The sequence below is a fragment of the Lathyrus oleraceus genome, chromosome 1 (assembly GCF_024323335.1).
Source record: "Lathyrus oleraceus cultivar Zhongwan6 chromosome 1, CAAS_Psat_ZW6_1.0, whole genome shotgun sequence".
NCBI classification, from domain to species: domain Eukaryota; kingdom Viridiplantae; phylum Streptophyta; class Magnoliopsida; order Fabales; family Fabaceae; genus Lathyrus; species Lathyrus oleraceus.
In genome coordinates, this window is record NC_066579.1 from 345,997,385 (window position 1) to 346,022,197 (window position 24,813).

Below are 24,813 nucleotides of genomic sequence, written 5' to 3' on the forward strand. Positions count from 1 at the left end.
AATCGTTTTGGGTCCTAATAAAACATAAGTAAGAAATAAAGTAAGAAGAAGTAATAAACAATAAAAACATAAGTAAGAAATATGTACGAAATAAGTAAGAAGAAGTAATAACATACAAATGTCGAGATATTATCGATTGTTCATCGATGTTCACCATCCATAGTCAATAGAGACATAATGATGCAGAGGTTGAGTGTTGTAAAGGTTGAGTATTATAAAGGTGGAGTGTTGTATAGGTTGATTGTTAGTGTTGCGGATGTTGAGAGTTGTGAGTTGTTGCCCTATTTATAGATGAGATAGGGTTGCAGCATGTGAATAGCTATGCAGCATATGAAGCATGGGATAACGCACATGCATGTGAGGATAGGTGTAAGCGCATAATGCTAGGGAACATGCTTTGTCTAAGACATGCATGGTCATATGTGCCAAGGCTAATGGTGCATGCATGCTGTAAGACCCTAATTTTGACCCTAAGATCCCTCATGATATCTCATCATTTGCATTGGCTTTGGGATCACACCTTGGCATCCTCCTTACCTCTCATTCATTGGGTTTGCATTGGGAGAGATCACCAAGAACATTTGATTGTATCATGCATTATTTTATTTTGTTTACTAACCAAAATACCAAAAATATGTCTATGTGTAGCTTTGTTTCTTTTGTAGGTAGTGTGTGTCCACCTGTGCCTCATCAAGCTCACAACTAAGGTTTGAGACCCTCAATGCAAAGATATAATTCAAGGAAAGTTTCATATTGGTTTTAAGTATCATATATGTATCCCCATGTTCTTTATTTGTCATTTTGATCAAAAATTCATCAAGAGATTGGAGCTTGTTTGCCTTGGAAGCCCTAAATCATCTGGGTATCTTGTGTGACTTCCTCGGCAAGTTTATTCAACATTTGATCAAATATATAAAGGTATACTTCATCATACATCATCTCAAGAATATATTATCCTCCATGATCCCCAAATATCTAGAGAACTTCAAGTTTGCAGGTTGGTTCAAGGAGGTTGACCAGAGAAAGTCAACTGGTCAAAACCGGGGTTCCCTAGACTCTATCTCCTATAATTTTTGTCATATGAGAATTATTACAAGATAAAAGTTAATCTTTATGACATTACAAACAACTTTCATGTTGACATCAAGAGCTAATTTTCTTGGAAAGTCATTTTTTATGGTGAAATATTATAGGTCAATTTGTTTGTACCCTAGTTAGGAGTTCAACTTCCAAGGACCATAACTTGCTCAATTTTTATTATATGAAGGATATCAAAGTTTCATGATCAATTTTAAGATTCCTTCTACAACTTTTATTCTTTAAGAAATGTCAAATTCAACTTTCAAGGGCATGTTCCAAGAGGAAACATTATAGGTCATTTTGGGTCATTACCATTGAACAAGAAATTTTCCTCAACTTCTAAAATACATAGCTCCCTCATGCCAAATCCAAATGATGTAAAATTTATGATCAAATTGAATAAGATATAAATAGTTACAACTTTTATGAAGGAACCATTTTCATTTGAAGCTCATAGCAAACGTTATTCAAGGTGGAAGAAGTGGTCATTTGACTTTGTACTTAGAAAATTTTCAACCATGTTTGATTTCTCCAACTTCCACCTTAAAATTCATCATGATGCAGGCTCCAAATGGAAAAGTGTTCAAAATAAAATTTGTTCCCCTTGATGTCACCTTTCTAAATCATCCACGATCACTTCATTTGGACAAGAATTAAGGGACTTGCGCATGGTTCCTTTGTTGGGTTTATTTTGGCAACTTTTGAACTCAAATGGTTAATTATTTTTGCATGCTTACATGTGTTGACTTCAGTATCAAATGTGCACGAATTGGAAGTGGATTGCATCATTGGTTGGGCCTAATTCAATGCCCATGCACCCATGCACAACATTGCTATTTTTGACATTTTTTGGATTGGTGTAGAAATGAATCATGTAGCCTATAAATACAAGTACATTGCTTCAGAAATCACACACACACATTGTCCAAGCCTTGCCAAGGAAACTCAAAACCCTACTCCATAGAATTCCTTGAAGATTTCTTTGAAGTCCAGTTTGAATTTCTCCTTCTATTTTGGGATTCAAACTCCAAGGATCCATTTCCATTTTCATCTCAATTGATCACTGCAAGCAAGAGGAGGAAGAACCAAGTGGATTCACATTGAGATCAAGCTAAATCACTGCTACTCGAAGGTTATTTTTCCAAAAACCTTAAGCCTTTGATTCTCTCTCAATTCTCCATTATTCTCTTTGTTTATTCATTGTCTGAAGACCTACCAATGTAGGAAACAAGGTTGAGTTGCTTTGAGGTCAAATCAAAGCGACTCAGATCGTATACCTCAAAATTCAATTCATCATATCTCTCAATATATTTGGAATTGGACAAAATTGAGGCCAGATTCGAGCTCCTGAGCTTTTTCTCTTTAAAATAGTGTCCTTACTTTTCATTTTCTTGATGGCTGATGGTGGACCAGTCCGGTGAGGTCCATCGAAGAAGACAACCGGAGCTAGGGCTCCGGTGATGTGTTGGCGTGCATCCTGGCCATCTGATTTGTTTAAAATGTTTTAATTTGAGACACTTATTCTGATTATCACCCATGTGATGCATTGACTGAGGACTATGGTGGAAAGCGCGCACTTGGCCATCAGATCTGCCACCTCAATTAATGAGGGAGATATGATGGACCTCGTTTTTTCTATTTTCTTTTTTAATTATGATTTTTCATTTAATCCATTTATTTATTTAATTCATATTAATTTCATTTTTAATCCAAAAAATATAGGACTTTCACCAAAAATCTTTAAATATTTCCCTTTTTCATATTTTGAATTAAAACAATTTTTTGGATTAATTTTGAGATTTTTCATGAATTAAATGATTTTTAACTTTTTTTAAATATTTTTAAAATACTTCTGACTTTCCAAAAATTATGAATTTTTTTTATCTAAGGTCCTTTGACCTTGTGTGACCTAGGATAAATCCGTTGGACATTTATTTGGTGTTTTGAAGGGATTTGAGATTTTGTCCATTTTTAAATGCATTTTAATTCATTTTTAATTTGATTTTTAATTGATTAATTGTTTGAAAATTAAGTTGAGCCATTTTTATGGTCTTGTGATGTTTGACTTCTGTTTGGTCTTGATCATGATTGATTTGACTTTTGTTTGACTAATTCCTCCTATGATGGTTTTTACTTTCCCTTCCCTCTTCATCTTCATCCCTATTCTTTCCCTATCCATCATTGACCAATGATTTCTCTAATGTCTAAATGCTAGTTGATTCATCAATGACCTTGTGTCAGATGAATTAACATAAGTCTGACTGAGATAGGTCCATCCCATTTCTTTAGTGTGTGGTATGTTTTAGGAGTTTGGTTCTTTGTAGCAAATCTATAACATGCATTAACACCTATATTTTTATTGTCCGACCTCAGATAGTTGTGACTTCTACATAAGTCCAATTACGATTGCTTAACATAGAGCTAAATTTGACCCTCAAGGCATATCATTCTAGTAAGTGAGATTGTAAGTCTCCCATTATTCATGGCATTGTGTGGGAACTTGACCTTTTTTCCTTTCATAAGAGCTAGTGGCATACCTGTTGATTTATCCAGGTTGGAGTCCTTCTCATGGATGATGTCTTGGTTCAAGAATATTCATACTTGTGAATGAATGATTGAGTGTTCTCCAAAGAATGACTTAATCAATTAAAAATTATCACTAACATTTGACTAACTTTTATTAATGTTGCTTTACTTTCAAGTTATTTACTTAATGTAATTTAAATTTCAGTACCTTTATCATTCATTGCCATTTACATTTCATGCAACTTGTTTATGTTTTAGTCTTTTTTTTCACTTTACTCACTTGAGTCATATCTTGTGATTGTATTATTTGTTTGTCTTTGTTTTTGTTTGTGGTCTTAGGACCTTAAAACACCTAATAACAACAAAAACCCCAAAAAAACATCTTGGTGGATTGTTGAACTTGATCTGAACTTTTGGACTTAGAATTAGGCAACATTCCCTATGCTAAAGAACTTGGTCAATGCCACTATCTGAGACTGAGATATCCTTGATTATGCTTTCATCTGATGCAAGACCTTAAGTTCCCTTGATTCATATGTTACTTTGACTATGTGCTTAATTGTTATATTGTTATTATTGTTTATGTCTGATGATTATTCTGAGTTGATCAAGGACTCTTTCATCTGATACATTGGAAGATATTGAAGACTGCTAGCTATTGGATTACTTGCTTGGATATTATGGCTATCTTTATTTGATGCCTTGGTCTTTATATGGTTTGCTTGGATAATGATTATGCGTGTTTCTTGCTAAAGTCCAAAGGAAAATGAGTGTCTATATGACATTATTGTCTGTTGGATTGCATCTCATTGGTCAGATCTTTTCAACTCTTAACTTTTAACTTGTTGTCTAGGATAGTCCCTTCATCTCCTCCCACTTATTTAATTTCAAAATCTCTCCCTCTTTTCAAAAACTTTCTTTGCTTGTGATTTCAAACTTAGATGTGTTTTAATGACTAGAAACCTTGGCCTTATGCCATTGAACTTTCAAACTTTTTTCTAAATCAAACTTGTGAATGAACATTAACCATATTGACTTAAATTTCAAAAAGACAAAAAGAACTAACAATCACATTCAAGTCTTTGGCCTTTTGTGCCCTTTTCACTTAAACTTTTGTTAAAATCAATTCACCAACTCCTTTGAAATTTTTACCACGGACTACGGGGTTTTGATCCCTCATTTTTATGTTGGTACGTAGGCATAAGACCGAAGATCTTGTCAAATACAAAAATATAATTAATGAATTCTTTTTCTCATCCCCTCACTCTATATTTTATCAAACATCATTTAGACCAAATCAATTGCACACAAAAAGGGCTCCCTAGGAGTACCTAGGACACTTTGGGTGCTAACACCTTCCCTCTGTGTAACCAACCCCCTTACTTGTAATCTCTGACATTTTATTAGTTTTGATTTGAAAACTTCTTTTCTTTGGGTTTTGTTCGTGTTTTTCCCTTTTCTTTTAAAAATAATAAAAGCGCGATGGCAACTCTGGTTTTATTGACGTCAAGTTTATCCATAGCTTGATGGTCATGAATTTACCGCTACACATGCCTTTTTATGCATGCAAGGAAGAGGCACCTAAGGCTAGGGCGCATGCCTTGCTTTATGCCATTGAAAAGGGCGCCTACCTTGGATTAATATGGCAGATGCATCTTCTTTGCAGGCGCATGTGTCACATCCCAATTTTGACCCTGAATCGCTGATTCAATACATTCATCATAGCTATTGCATGTCTACATAGCATACCATGCATTCCATACCGCATAGTGCCTAAAATATCAGTCGAAATAATTTCGGATCTACAGGAAAACCGATTGAATTAATCGACGGATGTCCGTCAAATCAGTGGACGAAAATTTTAAAATCAAGCTTCCAGACATCAGCTTTATTAATCTACGTTTCGCGTAGTTTAATCTGGTATGTTCGATTTATTTTTTCGAGCACTTTTTGGTCACATTTTGATACGTCTCAGTGTTTTAACCAAGTATTTTCCATTCCAAAATTTGATAAAAACCTGTATATTTCTGAGAAGTTTATTTCGCGCTGATCTTTTTAGTGTATTCAATTTAATTTTTTGGACATTTTTCGTCAGATTTTTATTTAGTTTTGAGTCTTTTATTTATCATTTTTTTCTTTCCAAAATAATCAAAAATAAATAAGTAAAATTAGTTAAATAACTAGTTTGATTTGATTTTGTTTTCTTAAAATTATTTAGATTTTATTTTATTTTATTTCTAAATTAATATTGATCACAGAAATATCTAGAAGAAAATATCTAAGGATTTTTGTGTCATTGTATTTAGTTTTATAGCCCTAGTTAGTACTATATATCACTTTGTCATCGGCCAACGCAAAAAAAAAAAAAACCAACACCACTAGAGCGGCGCATCTCATTCTCTCAATAGAAAGAAAAAGTAAAGTTCAAAAAATTAATAAGAAGAGAAATGAAAATGGATGCGCAGGAGGACACGCCTTCATCATTATTCATTTGAAAATAAGTTAGACCATCCACATTGGTTTCTCAGTTTTGAAGAGTAACCATTTAAACTCATCTTCCTCTATTCAATACAAGATATCAATCTACCTTTTTGTGGTAGTCCCCTTGATTTTATTTATTTATTTATATTGTTTGCTTTTTCTTTTCTCTCTTTTTTATATGGTTTGATTTCATATTTTACATACTGTTTGCTTTTTTTCTTTTGAATTTTATATACAAACTTTCCGTTCTTTTAAAAAAGGTTTATTATATATATATATATATATATATATATATATATATATATATATATATATATATATATATATATATATATATATATATATATATATATATATATATATATATATATATATATATATATATATATATATATATATATGTAAAACTTATGTTTCAAACATACTTCCGTTCAAATTATATATAATTATGTTTCATACATACTTCTGTTTTAAATTATATATAGTTAGTTTGTCTGTTTCAAATTCTTGTATATACATATATATGCGTTAACGTTTCAATAAGATACATGTATAGTTACTTTCTTTTTCTTTTCATATATACATATATGTACTGATTTGAGAGTTAATATATATATATATATATATATATATATATATATATATATATATATATATATATATATATATATATATTAGTGTGTTAATATTGCTTTCATATTTTACTTTATTTTTAGTTTTTTTGTCGATTTTGTAGTAACACAGATACATTGTGGATAACGTGTGTGTGTCGTGTTGAGTTTCTGTTTTTATTACTTTGAGTTGATGTAAAAAAAGTATAATACAACTATAATAATAATAATATGCTTGATCGCTGCTTGGTATATTATTGCATTGCGATTTTGGAGTTAAAATCCAATTTGACTTTCGAGAACCGTTTGGATGCATATATTTGTTTGTCTTGCTCTTTACAAAGTGATTCATGCATGAATCCACCCTAAATTAGTCTGGAGCTAAATTCAGTCACTCTCGATTTCGGTTGGCATTCAGTCTCGTGGCTTACTCTTGGGCCTTCTTACAATGAGCTCTTTTCTTTTTCCGTGCTCGCATATACTTGTATGCATTTCAATTACCCTCAAATCACTTCAAATCATTTTCATAAGTAAATCTGAAGAAAAAGATTACTCTGGATGAAATATCCAGTTGTAATCCCGAATATTAGGCTCAAGCTGTAAGAGCTTGCAAGCCATAACTATTTGTCTTCTCTTCAAAACACTCCATTATTCAAATCATTTTCTTAATAAAGTTGGAAGAAAAAGATTACCTGGATGGAATATCCAGTCGTAATCCCGAAAATTAGGCTCAAGTTGTAAGAGCTTGTAAGCCCTATGTATTCGTCTTCTCTTCAAAATACTTGTAAATATTGAAACTTCTTTTCTCAGTAAATTGGAAGAAACAGACTACCTGGATGGAATATCCAGATGTAGTCCCGAGTATTAGACCCAAGCTGTAAGAGCTTGCAAGTCACAAGTATTCGTCTTTCAAACTCCAAAATACCTAATTCCTATCTTAACCTCTTTCAATAAAGATGAAAATGGAACATGGTGTATACCGTGCACTCCTGAGATTAAGATTCGAGGTGGATGCCTCGCCTATCTTGACTCTCGCCGTCATTGTGAATACGGTTTCTTCAAACCCTTTCTCAATCAAACCTCAAAACACTTAATCTTTATTAAATATTTTTTCCAGTAAGATGGAAATGGAACGTGGTGGATACCACGCACTCCTGAGTCTAGGATTCGAGATGGATATCTCGCTCATCCAAGTTCTTGCCATCACTCAAAATACATCCAACCAATCAAACTCTTTTTTCGCCGCCGTGCGATTGATCAGAAAAACCTTTTCATAAACGAAAGACATATTGTCTTAAGATGATGCAAAGCAATGTTTCGGCCACAATTGTTGAGTTGAGATAAGTGACGTTTTCCCGAATGTTGATTTGTGAATTCATTCGATGTGTGGTATACGTCCGCTCCTCATCTGTTTTGGGTAAAACAATGTTTCCGTCGATTAATACAATATAGCTTTCGCTAAAATCGACCAACAAACAAACATTTTCTACCCAGAACTACGTAAGCCTTGACTTCTCTATTGAGATACATAGGAGCAGGATTTGTAAATCTTGTTAGGCCCACTAATAAAAAACTTAGGTTTAGTCCTTCGTCAAAAATCCAAAAACATTCTCCTCTCATCCTTTCTTTCTTTCCCACCTAATAACTTAAAGTCTAACATTTCAACTAACATTAACGCGCACAACTGACCTAATGGTTCCCGTTGAGTACAACAGACGTAAGCGGTGTTAATACCTCCCTCTTGCGTAATCGACTCCCGAACCTTGATTTGGTTGCGACGACCATAATCATTGTCATTTTGTCTTGGGTTTTATCGATATTTCCCTTTCCTTTCTAGAAATAAATAAAGTTCGGTGGCGACTCTGTTCAGTCCATCACGCCAGCGTGCGATTGCGCTTCGCTTAAGTTGTGTTCTCATTTTTCGAGGTGCGACAGCATGCTTATAGTGTTGGATTATTAGGGCGAAAATTCTTTGCAGGCGCGTGCTTTGTATTGTCTTGTCTCTGCATGGATTCTTTGTATTACATTATCTTGTCTCACCAAGTGTTCGATAAATTTAATCTCACACAAATCTATTAATATTTTACTTGCTCTCTTATTGTGTTAACGCATTATTAGAGGTAACAATATCAAGGATTGCGGTAGTTAATCGATTGATTTAGATAGTGGTTAATTATCTCTTTCGTAATTATTCTATTCGGTTTCACGCATATCCAATATTTCCATTAACGGATCGTTTAGACGATTGTAATCTAGGGAGCTTTCACAACCATTGAAAACATTTTTAAAAAGCGGTAAATTTCAAATACTGATCTATTCAACCCCCCCTTCTAGATCGGTACTATCGTCTAACAATTATTCTTTCTTGCACTTTATATCCACTTCCTATCTCTAACTAACTCAGATTCTATAACATTGTGTTTAGAATCTAACTTAAGAGTTTTTCAAGAAAGAAAAAACCAACACAACTCAACCTCCCTTCTTGTGTTTTTTTCACCTTCAATTGGCATCTGAGCATGATATGTGCTTAACGTTTAACAGTGGTACATAAAAGATACTAAGAAAAACATATTGAAATATGTCTGATGTTTATGGAGCAGATAGTGGTACTTCTACTTCACATACTGCTATAAACCATGATTATAGCAATCCAGAAAAGAACAACTATACAACGAGACCTCCAACTTTCAATGGAGACTCTACTGAGATTGAATGGTGGAAGAGCAAAATGTATACTCATATCATAGACCTTGATGATGAGTTGTGGGATATTTTAGAATATGGTATTGATATTCTAGTTAATGGAGTTGGAATGGCGTCTGATAGAAAAGCTCTCACACTAGCTCAAAAAAGGTTTATGGAAAACATCATAGAGTTAGAGGCATCTTGGTTGATGCTCTCCCTTATTCCGAGTATATCAAAATCATTGACAAATCTACTGCTAAGACCATTTTCAATTCCCTATGTGTTACTTATCAAAGGAATCAACAAGTTCAGGAAGTTAATGTTAACCTTCTGGTTCAACACTATGAGCTGTTCAAAATGAAGGAGAATGAAGGCATTGAAACCATGTTCTTTTTTCCTCTTTTTATAGCAAACCTTAGAAATCTTTAAGATTTTTTTTTTAGTTTAGGAAATGGTTTGAATGGGTTTGATTTTTGAATGGACATGTGATTGGGAAAGGAAAGAGAAAAAAAAACCTTTGTGGGATTTGAACCTTAAACCTCACACTTAACAACCTCACTACACTATCAACTGAGCTATTTGAATCATTCAAAATAAATATCTCCTTAAAAACATAATAGGAAACTCAGGAAAAATTTAGGGTATGACACCTACGTGTATTCTTCAATGGTTTCCCATTTGAATCTGCATAGTTCCTTGTTATTTGAAAAATACCAAGAATTCATACAATCACTAATTCACTATACAAGTGAGAAAATAAATCTCCTATTTGGATCTTGACTTGCCAAACTCTTCTACGTAATCTTTACTCAAATTATATTTCTTGAATCTTCCAATATCACCGATTCTGCTTCAAGCCTTCGTGTGTAACTATCAATTCATTGATCCTTCTGATTCCTTCAACGGTGAAAGTGTCTGAAGATATGATAAGAACTCGGCCTTACTCGTATCCTTCCACACAGTCACTACTAAGGCAATTCTAGAGCGAAGAACCTACTTCTTTTCAATGGAATTTGTCACCACCATTGACAATTACCTCAATCTTGCTAACAACTTGAAAAACTCAACAAGATCTCCAAGAACGATTAGTTTTAAGGACGTGCCTCCTTCAATCAATTACAAAAATCTCATTATCAATATCTGAACTCAATTAATATTGAAGATGCAAGAATTTAAAATGGTTGGAAAAGTTAGTTAGATTCGAATCAAGAGCAATCTATGATTTGAATCAAATGATCAAGTGTAGTGGAATAAAAGAATAACATGATTTTGAAAAATCAGCTAGTTGATTCGAATCAGGGAAAGGGTGATTCAAATGTTGAGGTACATGATTCGAATCAAATGTCGCAACCCTGATAGAGAAAACATTAAAAAAAGAGTGATTTGAATCATGTACAAAGTTTGACTCGAATCAAGTCAAACAAACTTGGTCACCATGAAAATGATTCGAATAAAGTGCAAAAATTGATTCGAATCAAATTACCTAGGTTTTTCTTCTGTCCAATTTGATCAGAATAAAAAATTGTGTGTATACTCAATGATTCAAATCAAACATGTAAAATCTCAAAATTTTAAAATTTTAAAGGCACTTTGAGATTTTACTTTGAATTACACTTGAACTAAAAACACAAAATGTTCTCATTCCACTTACACATGCAATTGATCAAAGAACATCATGATCAAGATCAAATGTAACCAAAGTTTTATGCATGCTAAAAATGAATCTTTTCAAACTTGATTCTGAGAGGTGAAATCATGAAGGAGACTCAACAAATCGAAATAAAATCAAAGATAAAAGTAATAAGATAAGAAATAAAATAACCAGATATAAATGCTCCCCGTGAGTGAAGTAGGGACATGCAATTACAATTGGTTCCTTTTCTATTTCAAAAACAAGAAAAAAAGGAGGATTTCCCGGTAAGTGTCCAATAGCTTTAAACAATTTGAACGTTCTTTCAGGTTTATTATCTCTTATGTAGACTAATAACCTGTGCATGCAACAACTAAGCACTTGTCGTGTCACCAGAGTACAGAAAATGTCAAAAGCTCAAATGCTCGTTTAACAAAAAGAAATATTATTTTTTTATGCAAAATCAAAATTTTATTTCTGTACACACTCCCATGCAACGGTGCCAAAAAATTGTTGCTTGAAAATGGATGATGTCACATGCAAGTCTACATTTATTTTAAAGTAGCAAGTGATAGAATAGTAAGGATGTAGGACACATAGGGAGTGGTAAATAACTTAGATTTATTTGTAAAACTTCCTTTTATAAATGAGCATGACGAATAAATAATAATAGTTGATGGTTGCCATAAGTTCAGTTTAGGAGTAAACAATGGGTAAAGTCGTTTAATAAGAGCAAAATAAAGTCAATAATGGAGAGCATTTTGGGCAATGATTCGTTAATATGACTAGTCTATTGTATGTACATGATGTGTTATATCCTGTCAGAAGAGGCCAAAAAATGATCTTATGGTGTTCACTACAGCATGAGAAACATATACAATAAAGCAAGGGGATGAATCTCTAAGTCTCGCTTGTAACTTTAATGCATGTATGGTTTATTTTGAATGCCCAATATGATTGTAGCTCTTTATATCTAAAGTAGTTAATCTAGTGAATATATCTATCCTAATATTTTCAATCACTTTTATCATGAAATTCACTTTTTGCTAGATATCTCACAACAACAAGCTTGTATCTTTTCCTAAGTTGATCATTCAAAGAAGTGGATTTATAATAATTTAGCATATGATAAAGTAAATCACTAACAACACATCATTTAACCCAAATAACTATTTTATGTTAACTTAACATTTCTGACATAAAAGGGTTTAGCTCATGGTGAGCTTAGTACATACATAAACATTGGATCCTAAGCTAAACATTCTTAAACACATAATGAAAAAGAAAGGAAAGTGTAAGAGTAACTTCTTTGTCTTCTGCAATCTTTAATCAGCAAGAGACGACCCATGTCACGCTAGTTACTTGCAACATATATTTGAGATTATGAGAAAAAGAAGTTATCCACTTTGTTTAGCTCACTTTCTTCACTAGTTTTCACTCAGTGTTTATCTCTCTGGATTGTTGAACCTTTTTTGCAATTCCTCCAAGAGTTTCTTTTATAGTAGCTTCAACTAGGGTTCTTATGGAGTCTTGGATCATTGGCCTTTGAATATTCAATGTGCTTGGCCCAATAGAATCACTAGGTTCCCTCCAATTCTTCATTTCAGTACCATTGTTAAGCAGAGTACAAACAGCATGTGAGGCACATAGCGTTGTTGGGCAGGCCTAGTGGAGCAGGAAAATCAATGGTGTTTCGCAGCAGTTCTGCACAACATATTGGTTGATTCAAATGTACGGAGTTTTGTCATTTATCGCCTTTGATCTTATCCAATTCTTCATTTTAGTACCATTATTGAGCATGGTACAAACAACATGTGGGGCACAAAGCGTTGTTTGGCAGGCATAGTGGAGCAGGAGAATCAATTGTACTATTGTGCGGAGTTTTGTCATTTATCGCCTTTGATCTTATCCTTTTTCTTTTTGATTCAAATGTGCTATATAATGCTGGCTGATGAGACATATGCCCTAAATCTGTGAATGTGCATTCTTTGTCACTTCCATTACATCTCACTCTTCACTTACAGTTAAGGTTAAGGTGACATTCCTTCTATGGTGTGCCATGACTTATCAAAAGTCGTCCCTACGCACAAAACAGACACATAAAAATTAACAAAAGAGAGCACCTATTGTACTCTTCACAACTTACCTAAAAGTAACATAAATGTGTTATAATTAAACTAATGAACTACTAAATAAAAAGATAAAGTTAAGTATTGAAGATCATAATACCTCACACATTATGAGTTATCAAACTGCCTCGGTGCTCAAGATCAACTCGATCTATAATGAATAATTCAACCCGACCAAGCTTTCTTCTGCGGATTTTAGCTCAATTTTCCTGCGGTTCTTCCTGCCGATTTTAGTTCCCAACTAAAACCTTCATAGATATTATATTTGGCAGGAAGATCCGCAGATAAATCCGCAGGAAATAACCTGCAAATCCGTAGGAAATATGCGCACGCAACAAATGTGAAAACCGCATGCACTTTCTATCTCAATTTTTTTTTTAATAATAAATTAAAATTTAATTTAAAACGTTTTAAATTTAAATAAGACAAATTACACTACTTCATCTAATTCATTGATACCATTGATATTTGTGTTTGATTTCACTTCTAAAGTCTTTATCTAATTCATAGACGTCATCTACATTTGTGTAGTTAGAGCTTAGAATAAACTGACCTTCTTTTCAGCTTCACTGCCTCAACTGCTTCAATTAAGTCACTGGAAAACAATTTTGCAGAATTTAAAGTTGCTACAAAATCCAACCCTTGATTCACGGTAAGTCCCTACTTTTAAGCAACACAGTCTTTGTCCTAACATCTGCCAGTGGTGACTTGCTAGAAATTCCTGTGTATGCCCCCCCATTAGTATAATATGATAAGTCACAAGAATATTGAATCGTCTAATTAACACTAATGAATGAAAAACAGAGAGAAAGAAACCAACTCTGAGCAAGTTCCTTAACGCCTTCATCCAACTCATGTTGCGAATGAAAAAAAAAACAGAACATAAGAAAGAAATCGAAAAATATATAGCAGCTATTTGATAACATTAAACCAAACTCACAAATCAAGAACTATGTTTTCAGTTTGCATACACGGACTGAATTCTCTATTAGAAAGATTAAGAATTAAAGAGTGGTTTACAAAGAGCATTTTCCAATTTAGTAAAACTTTTGATGTAAACTAGTGATTTCAACAGACCTGTATCCTAGACTGCTCCAGTTACTCCATAAGTAATTCTTCGCTTAAGAACAGATGTTAAATCTCTTTCAGAAAATTTACCGTCTATTATGCTTCTACAAGATTCGAGGAATTTGTGAAAAGATATTCAATTTATACCAAAACAAATGATGAAAATTTAGCAATAAAAATACATTCTCATTAATTTATGAAACTACTTGAAATAAAGTTATTAAAGTGATCTAACTCATTTGATGAAACAACTCAATTTTTAAAGGAATTTTCTTATTTATGAAAGTGTTTTAATTTTAAAATTATAAAATAAAAATAAGTATAGAAAGAATAAATAAATCAACAAGTTGTATACTATACAACATAATGTAGCTCTCTAAAATATTTATAACATATTCTACTTTCAAACTCAAAATAAATTAATATGTAAAAAAAATCATATGTAAGGAAAATTTAAAAGTATACTAAAACTAAATCCGTAGCAAAATCTGCTGTAGTATGTTTTGTTCATTTCGCCGTAAACTCCGCATGTAAATCTTCGGAATTTCCTGCCAAAACTTTTTCTGCAGGAAACTTTACCCAATTGCAGAGTTACTTATTTTTATAAACTTGTAGGAAAATCCGCAGATAAAACAGAGTATTCCAGGCAACCAAGTAACCGGACTTGATTGCTTAGACAACCGATTTTAAGACAAATTAATGGTCATAAAGTCAAACTCAAACAAGATAATAGCTACCTTAATAGACATTGATTAGTCTTAAACATTCGTATTGGTAAACAAATCATTCATATAGTACCAGTGAGATTTTACTTACATTCACCTAATTTTAGTAGTACAATATTATTTTATATTGATTGTTAAAGACCAGAAAGTATCTTCACTAAAGAAAATAATAATAATTTTAAAGAAAAGCGAAATACTTTTCTAAAACCGTTAAGAACGTGACCATATACTCTTCTAAACCAGATCACCATTTAACTCGAATGGTAAAATTTACAAATATAGAAACACTCAATGGATACTTTTGTGGTCTACGGTCTACGCATTGTATAATTCTTCACCTATTCTACCACCATTTTCATTCCCATGAATGCAATCAATGAATCTAGAAAGAGTGTTATTTACTTCTTCGACCATAGTACATATCATGTCCTTTTTTGAGTTAACATGTCCTCTGAAATATTTAAGATGTTTAGTTACATCCAAGTGTTGGGGCCTCTATCCAAAGATATTTTTGGTCCTAGAGAAAATCTGTGTGTGCTTAAGAGAAAATGACATTTCATGTCTCCTGTGTCAGTTATCAAGAAAGGTTAGTTCATAACAATCACCAACTTTATTGCTGGGTTAAAATGAGGGTGGAAATTTAAATATTTTGTTACTTTTCTTCTAAGTTAAACAATGTCTTCTTTTCGAATTCTAAAAATTAATTTAATGTCAGATTTTTCTTTCAACATAACCAATATTATATTCATATTCCATAAAAAAATTAATTATAAAATTATACTAACAACTCAATTGAAATAGCTATTACATTATTTAATAAATATAGGTCGGTTCAACACATAAGAAGGTCCGAGACAGTACAAAACATTTGTAGATGGACTTGAACCAATGACTTTCTACACACTAAAACTCACACTTACCACTAGACTATGTGCTAAGTACTACTTATTTTTAGAAAATAGTTATCTATAAAGCTCAACACAAAATTGTGACCCCTAATTATTTGAGGCTATGTGTTGTGACTCTTCTTTCAAGTCGTTGTTGACTTAAGGAGAAAACCGGTTCTCAAGACAGCCTAGAGAGTAGATGGATAAGCCAAATACGTAACAAGATATAATTTTCAAGCAAAAAAAAATGATTTTGTCTTTTAAGTCCTTCATGTTTAAATGTTCATTTGAGAAAATATTGTCATTCCGAAATTTCCATATCGATCAAACAATTAAATGTCAAATTATAGTGAGACTACCTCTACTCTTAGACAAATCTCCTAAAGATAATTTTTCTTTTCAAACAGCAAATGCAAATTCCGTCTGAATGACTCAAGACCATCAAAGACACCTAAAAGTTATATACCACATTGTTGTCAGCACCTCACAAGTAACAAACATGTGACTAACCAACTCTAAAGGCCCACCACACACCCCACAGAAAATACCATCAAATTAGGTAATACATAATGCTTAAAGAGGTTATTTTTAAAAGTGATTTTATTATGTACCATATTATTCCCATTAAAGCAATAAAATATAAAAAACACAAATAAGAGGATTCATCACCAGTAAAAAAAACCTCCCCAAAGAAAAATATCAACGATGGAGATCCAACCAAAAATCTTCACACCACAGAGTAACTAGCTAGAATCAATCATAACTAACCACCATCAGCAGAGAACATGATCCTCCAAAAGCAATACGAGCACACAATCCAAGATTCTGATAAAAAAACTCTCAAGTTGCCATTCGTTCATCCAAAGAACAAGATTTTCAAGTCAATTGGAGAAAGTACATGAGTAGATTGAAAATATAACATTTCCATGCAAAAAAAAATATGATATTGTCTTCCAAATCTTTTAAAGTTTAAATGTGTGCTTGAGAAAATAATGTCATTCTGCGATTTCCATATCAATCAAACAACTGAGTGATAAGTCATAGTGAGGTCACATCTAATCTTAGACAACTCCCCGAAAGACAAAAAAAACTCAACGAATGACTAAAGACCTCCTAAGCCACATAAAATTCATATACAACATTGTTGCATCCACTTCATATGTGATAAATAGGTCAAAGAAACTGAATCTTAGGGTTCCACAACACACCCCACATGAAACACTATTAGGGTCAAGTAAGACATGATGCTTATGAACGTGAAAAAACACAATAAGGGATGAATGAATTGTGTTGACTTTTTTTTCTTTTTAAAACTCTAGTCAGATTCTAAACACAAAGTATATAATCTGAATCAATTAGAGATGAATGATAAGCAACAGATAAAGAATGAAAGAAAGAAAGAGACACACAAAGTTATCATGGTTTCTCTCACAAATCGAGAGTAGTTCAATACCTTTGTACTTACAAGATATTTTTCACTATAATCACACAAAATTATAATTTTCTCAAGCCCACAAGCAAGAGACTTTCAATGCTCAAACATTAACTAAAAGACTTATATGCTCAAGCACACAAGCAAAAGACTTTTAATGCTCAAACACACAAGCAACATACTTCTATGCTCAAGTACACAAGTAAGAGAACTCAAATGCTCACACACAAAGTACGGGACTAATAACAATCTATCTAATAGATAAAAGATTATTTGGGGTAATACACTTGATATACAATCAGAGGCTCAGATTTGGGGATTCTTTAAGACATAGGGGTTTCTAAAATATAAAAAGATAAGCAATCCTAAGTTAAACTTGTGCTTATATTTTGACAGTGTAACTGCTCTTTTAATGTCAATAGTTACATATTGTTCTTCAAGTCTTCATCTCCTTAAATAGATAAGGAAAATAGTCGTAAAGATCTTGCACAAGAGAGTCTTAGAGAAGCTTGAATAGAGACGTTGAGATGTTTCTTCAAATGGTTAATGTCACAAGAGAGTCTTAGAGAAGCTTGAATAGAGACGTTGATATGTTTCTTCAAATGGTTAATGTCGTTGAAATATTGTTTAAAATTCCTTTGCTACAAAAGGAATTATCAATTACATCTCAGCTGACTCTATGAGAAAAAGTTTAGGTCTTCACCTGACTAGAAGAAGACACATTAACTTCAGAGTCTGAAGAAGACCTATCAAAGTCACCTTGGACTTTGTGTTTTGACTAGCTTTAGGTTCTGATCAGCAGAGGCAGACTTCTTCAAAGTCTGGTCTTCAAAGGTTGACTTCTTCATACTCTAGTCTTCAAGCATTGACTTCTTCAGATGTAGACTTCTTCATAGTTTGGTCTTTAACTTTTGGTCCTTCAGATATTGATCTAAAGCTTTTCTTTAGATGTTCATAGTTAGAACCAATACTTAGATTATTCATGAAGTTTTAGTCTATGGTCCAACACACTTGAACAAATATTAGTATATCTAATTATTCTTTAAATATGTTTTTATCATCAAAACCTAAGGGATATGGTACAAACCAATTTTTTTTCCAACGGCTTAAAGAGGTTCTCTCTTGAAGAATCTTATCTTGTAAGAGTTTTTAAGAGAAATTTGTTGGTTTAAATCCTAGAGGTCATTAACTTTATTAGAATTTTGTAATTGTATCGAACAATATATTAATAATAATAATAACACCTTTTTTGTTATTATATTTTTTTTCCAAAATAATAAAGTCCTTATAATAGCTAGTCGGTTTGATGAAATATTAAGCATGACTTAATCTCGAGATCTCATTAAACGTAAGGATATTACTCATAAAGTATATGTATCCAAGCTCTATTATAAAGTGGAATATCATTAAAGCGTATGAACTATGTGGATAGACTGATGATCACATCTCACGGATCATGGATAAATAGTTGTCAAGTCTTCACATAGATATAAATATTATGAGTAATATTAATATGTGATTCACTCACCATGAGAATACTACATAGAATGTTGTGCAAGTGTCATAAGTTATTCTCATGGTAATAGTGATGTGTACCACTCTTCGACCTAAAACCACTATGGAAGTTAGATGTGGAATCAAGTACTTTATTGACGTTTAAACATTTTCCATAACAGGATGACCATAAAGATGGTTGATGGGTACTCCACAAATCATGAAGAAGAACATGAGTGACCTAGATGGATTTTTCTCATCCTATATAACAAGATAAGTGTCTAAGGACTCAGTATTGAACTACGCGATGGCGGAACGATCTATGTTTTATGTTTAATATAAACATGAGGGAAAAAGGTAATTGTACACATAATCATTATATAAAAATATTTCGTAAGATCACATGACATTTTTGTAACTTGGGTAGCAATGGTGTATGAAACTAGATAGCCTTATACCTTGACTGTATGATTGATTCGTGGATCTAAAATTAAGGTGATCAAACCTAAGATCCCATAGCTAGATCTTCTTGTGCTCCACCATTGCTTTCAAACACTCTACTTTTGTGGTATTGATCATTGTCTTGAAGGTCATGTTCTTTGCAAATGGTGATCTCAAGAAAAGCATGTTTGTAGGATCATACAATTCAAAAGATCATTCTTCATGATTACAATGAGTTAGCCAACACTCAGTAAAACTATATTTCATTATCGGTACAAACAACACACCTTCAATGATTGCATATCTTCCATCATTCATTTTGATCACCATGTTACTAGTACCTTTAGCTTGTAAGATTATATTATCTTCTAGTCTCACCTTGATCTTTCTTAGGCTATCAAACTTGATCAATTAGTTCTCGTGACATGTCATATGGTTTGAGCAGCCTGTATCTAGAAAACATGATCCAACTTTATGTTGATCTTAAAACATTGCAGCCATGAACATTATAATATCATCATTTGAGTCATTTGGTACTATCTTGGCTTCATCATTACCACTGTCGTGATCCATCTCATTTCGTTTTTTTGTACCATAAATATGACGCACAATGACCTCTTTTTCATAGTTATAGCATTGGATGTGCTTCTTGTCCTTTCTTTGAGTCTTTTGTATAATTAAGTTTGATGACCCTTCTCATTTCTTGAAGGATTCAGGTTTACCACCATGCTTAGTGTTTTGTGAGCTTGAGCCTACATACTTCTTGAACTTGTCTTGGTTCTTCTTGTATTTATGCCTCTCAAAACAACCATTTTTCTTCAATGTTTGAGCCTACAATGCTTGAATTGAGACTTGGACCCCTTTTCTTTCAATAACCTTCAACTCATGTGCTTTTAGTGAACCTATGAGATCCTTCATATTCATATTTGCTAAGATTCCAAGTTCTTGTATAGAAACAATCACATGATCAAACTGAGGGGTGGGTGTCCTATCACCTTTTGAATCAGTATTTTTTCCCACAACATTTCATCGTGTGTACCAAGCCTAGAATCTTAATGCATAGGGTGCAACTGTTTCATTCTTCTCTGTTTGCATTAATTCATACTAAATTCTTAGAGATTGCAACTTCATAGTCTTCACTTTATCACCTCCTTCATAATATTTGATAAAAATGTCTAATTTCTCCTTTGCATTCTCATCACAAGAGAATTTGTCAAAATTTGTAGCATCTATGACTGCTTGTAACTCTATTAGAAACCACTTCAAATGTGTCTAATAGCCAAACAGAGCTTTTATTTGTTTGTAACACCTCTCCGAATTCTTACCATCAATAATTGGAAGTGTGTTTGGAAGACCATTACCAAATCAGTGTATGCTACACATTCAAGAACAAGACTCTGATACCAAATCTGTTTGAGCAAAGGCTTTCTTCCTCTACAAGAAATGAGAGAAAGAAAAAATAAAGAGAAGAATTGAGAAAGAGAAAAATGGTAAGTTGCATTCACTTATAATTAATTGTCATACAAGGTGATCATAATGTTGGTTATAATTTTCTAACCTCCCAATTAACTAACTTCAAGTAATCCTAGAATTGAATTAATTAACAGCAATTCCCAACTCTCAAATATAAAATATATATATTACATCATACATTGAACTCATTTGAATAACCAAAAAATAAAATCACACAAATCAGTAGAAGAAAATTCTTAACATTTTGTACAACAGCAACATGATGGAAATTTTGGAAAACTAGGACAAGTGCAAGAGCATGAACATTTGCAAACACAGCAAGAAGAAAAAGGCCACCTAAAGTTGCAACCTGGTAGAGTACAACAACAGTTGTTGCAACCACAAAAATCTTTACAACAATGTGATTTTTTATCACAGCAATAACACCAATTTCTTACGGAGCAATTGATAGACGGACGACAACTATTACATTTGCAATTGTTTTGTTTGCGGTTGCAAAAACCGGAGAAGCAATCGCAACACCAGCAACAGATCCATGACAAATTCAAACACCGCATCCGACTGCACGAAAAATTACACAATAGTTTAGATCCTAAAGTTAAAATATTACATGCACAATTAGTTAAAATTCCAATTGTTGTACAATGGCGCGAACCTAGATCCTCTATTACAGTATGGTGCAATAGTTGTAGAGACGAATAGAATCTAACATCTAACGTCTTTATAACTGTTGTACCATACTTCAGGTATAGAGGACCGAGTCTCTAAATCACCAAAATTTCGAAAAAGTAGTTACGACTTGTGTTGTATTAAAATCAAGTAACAAAATAAAATCTGTACCGAAGCCACTTCCGTAAGCAACACGACTTGCGGTTCTTCTTCCTCCTAATTGAAAGGGAAAAATCATAAGAATAATGATTTCTCTAAAACTAGAAAAGTTCAACTTGGACATAAACATAGTAATTTCTTACATTGGTAACAGAGGATCTGAATTCGCTGTCACAAAATCAGCAATCCTGTAAATATTGTTGCATTAAACTAATCAACAAAATGGACATAGCTAGAGAAATAGTATAACTAAAGAATTTCTATAGTTTCATACTCTTTGCAGCATTTTGAAGATGGTTGAAAACCTTCAGAAGACTTTAACTCTTCCTGCCAGATGAAAAGTTGCATGTCATTGTTTTTTCACAAAATAGAAGCAACTAATGCAACCTTAATGCAAAATGACAGTAGCTTATAAGGCTGCTATGTTACTATGCAGCACCAAGTCCAACACTTAGTATTAAAAGTGTCTGCAATGTCTAACACACGCGTCATTGGCCGATATCGACATTCATACATATGGTTACGTTTAATAATTTGTTTTTCTATAATCATTACCATAGTCTAACGTCACTGTTAGTATTGTGTCTGGTGACGGTGTCAGGTGTCAAATTTCAAGATTTCACTGAATTTTTACTTTTTACTACTTGAGCTTCAATGCTTAATAAATGCTAGAAGCTGTCTAACTCTAAATTGACAACAATAATTTTAAAAATCATTGAATATTGATAAAAACGGTAACAAATAATCCTCAGAAGCCAAAGCTTCACTTGAAGAAGTAATCAAATAGTACATATAAATCATCAAAATCTTGCAAAAATTGAAAAACACTCATCACATTCATGAACTTAAAAGGTTCAAAACCTATCTACTCATGAATCTCATTTTACTAATCACTATATAATTAGACATTAAGGAGTTTTAGTGTTTGACACTGACACGACACTGATACATATAAGTCTGATTGCACTCAATTGTTTCCATTTTCTCAAACTATTACGGTGTCTACACCTCAATGTAAGTGCTTCATATGTTACTCAAGAAGTGTAAAAGCATATACAAAATTGAGAAGGGTAGACATGATGACATTGCATGAGGTGAAAAACATACCTCAAGAAAACTAATCTCTCTTTCAAGCATTTGAACTCTAGCCATTTCGCGGCGTTTTCCATACAAATCAGGGTAGTCTGGAGGAGGTTTAGGGGATGGAAATGGGAGAGACATAACATTGGAAGAAGGGTGTTTTGTAGGAGTAGTACTAACCATGATGATCTTTTTCTCTATGAATTGAAGTTTGAAAATAGGTAGAAGATGGTAATGGTTGTAATAGTAATAATTGAAGAAGATGAACAAGTCATAGTTAATGATTTTGTTGTTGTTGATGGTGGAGAGAAGAAGTTGGTAATAAGTGTATGTAATGTAATGGTAAGGGACAAAGGAGAAGTGGCACATTAGTTTAGGTGTTGTGAATGCCACATGAAATGAAATGACTGTGTGGCAGAGACAGTAAATAGTGTTTCTGACAAGGGATATTTAATTAACACTTAGAATAGTATCAAAAGAAAGTTAAAATTGTTGAGAAGTGTGGTACTAGTACAAAGAAAAAGAAAATGATGTCTAGTCACTAACATATCTTTTCACTATAGATATCAATTGAGTTGATTTAACTAGTTATACAATCAACTGATAGATATTATTGTATAACTGCTATCAACTAAGCTGACTTAAAAATACATAATACGTGGATAGTAATTTGACTTAGAGAAATTCAAAGAATAAGGGTGGTAAGTTCATAAGAAAGTGTGTTTGAGAAGGTGCAACATAAAATGGGGGAGTATGAAGAGAAAAGGGTGAAAAATGTGGATTGAAAGGGAGGCATTATTGCGAAAGGGGGCTACATGGAGAGAGTGGTAGTGACTAGGGAGAATCTTATGTGGGTATGCTGGGTGAGATCTAGAAAATTATTTATTGTTCATAAATACAAATAATAAATAATGTAATGAATATACTAGTACAACTTTCTTATTCTTACATATGTACGTATATTATATAGACGTAGTCATTGGCTACTGTTTGGGATGATTTTTAACTTTTTGCTTTTAATTTTCTTTTCAATTTTTTTAAATAAATTTAAATTGTATTATAATTCTATATAATCAAGATCATAAAGAATTAACAGGCAAACGGTTAACAAATTACACTGATATACTTTTTTGGATGACAAAACTAATCATCTTAAAAATAATTTTTATTGATAAAAAAATCTATTTTTATTATTCTAAGTAACACAATATTATGTATGAGGCTTTGTATATTGTGTAAAAAGAGTCATTGTTTCTAGTGCTAGAAAACAAAAAATATCAAAGGCAAATGACATGAAAGCATGTTGGTTGTCGGAACACGTTTTCTCATGTTAGATCATTTTACTTGAAGCGGCTTTGATGGTCGGTCTGTTCCATAGTAAAACCTCCAATCCTCAGTCCTACTAGTGGGAAAATTCCAGTCAACTCTACGCGTGCGTGTTTTCATCATACCCACTCATACCCCAGATCATCTGCTGGTCTAAGAGTCGATCTCTCCTCCTGTGAATCCGTCAAGAAATTAACAAGCGCCTATTACCTCAAAGATACCCATAAACGCTTAAATATATCAAATAGGATATTCCTAACAGAGTCGTGTTGGTATTTGAATCATGGAAGCTTCTTCCAATGAATAGTGTGTTTCTTAAATGTATTCAAGCATGCCTTTCGGAAAACAGGACAAACCTCATCAATAGGAAATAAGGGAACCATAAGTCGATATTTACGAAAGGTATGATGATCTACCGGAGACATATGTTGGTCTAGACCGTCAATTGGGATAGCAAGGAGAAGAACTTGAGCATGTGTTGCTTGCAAACAGCCAAAAACTATGTTATGTCTTGTGGTCATGTCAAACTTCACATTCATGTCCTAAACACTTTTACTAAAAAAGACATTCGACAAAACATGTTGTGCTTTAGGAGGGACAGTGTCCTTTCTACTAAAATCGCCACTACTACAAAAACCACATGTTACCTCGACCGCAAATGAGATTTTACCTCGGTGATACAAGCGAGATAACAAAGGGTGTTATAAAAATTTGTCACTTTATCCCACAGTTTCTGATTAATTGATGGGAGAGTTGAAATGGTCATTGGTTCGATCCCTGACAACAATATTTTTATATTTTTAAAACTAGCACCACATATCTCTCGGTTTATGACCAAAATTGTAACACCTTAGACCCCGTACATAATTTATCACATAATTGAATATAAAATATAATCACATAGAGTGTCACACATT

At 32.9% G+C, this 24,813-nt stretch overlaps 1 protein-coding gene and 1 long non-coding RNA gene across 2 annotated transcripts; both read right to left on the reverse strand.

Annotated features, from left to right (window-relative positions):
- Positions 1 to 12,168: 12,168 nt before the first annotated feature.
- LOC127135826 (uncharacterized) lies at positions 12,169 to 14,209 on the reverse strand. The gene is made up of 4 exons (XR_007808660.1): positions 13,963 to 14,209; positions 13,696 to 13,863; positions 13,243 to 13,446; positions 12,169 to 13,093 (listed from the first exon to the last, which is right to left on the reverse strand). It is a non-coding gene; the product is annotated as an uncharacterized LOC127135826 (long non-coding RNA).
- A 6,580-nt stretch (positions 14,210 to 20,789) lies between these two features.
- LOC127135829 (guanine nucleotide-binding protein subunit gamma 3) lies at positions 20,790 to 23,268 on the reverse strand. Its single transcript, XM_051062462.1, has 5 exons — positions 22,598 to 23,268; positions 21,765 to 21,817; positions 21,634 to 21,678; positions 21,503 to 21,547; positions 20,790 to 21,223 (listed from the first exon to the last, which is right to left on the reverse strand). The coding sequence occupies exons 1-5, from the start codon at positions 22,937 to 22,939 to the stop codon at positions 20,899 to 20,901; spliced, it is 810 nt and encodes a 269-aa protein (XP_050918419.1). The 5' UTR covers positions 22,940 to 23,268; the 3' UTR covers positions 20,790 to 20,898.
- Between the last annotated feature and the right edge of the window lie 1,545 nt (positions 23,269 to 24,813).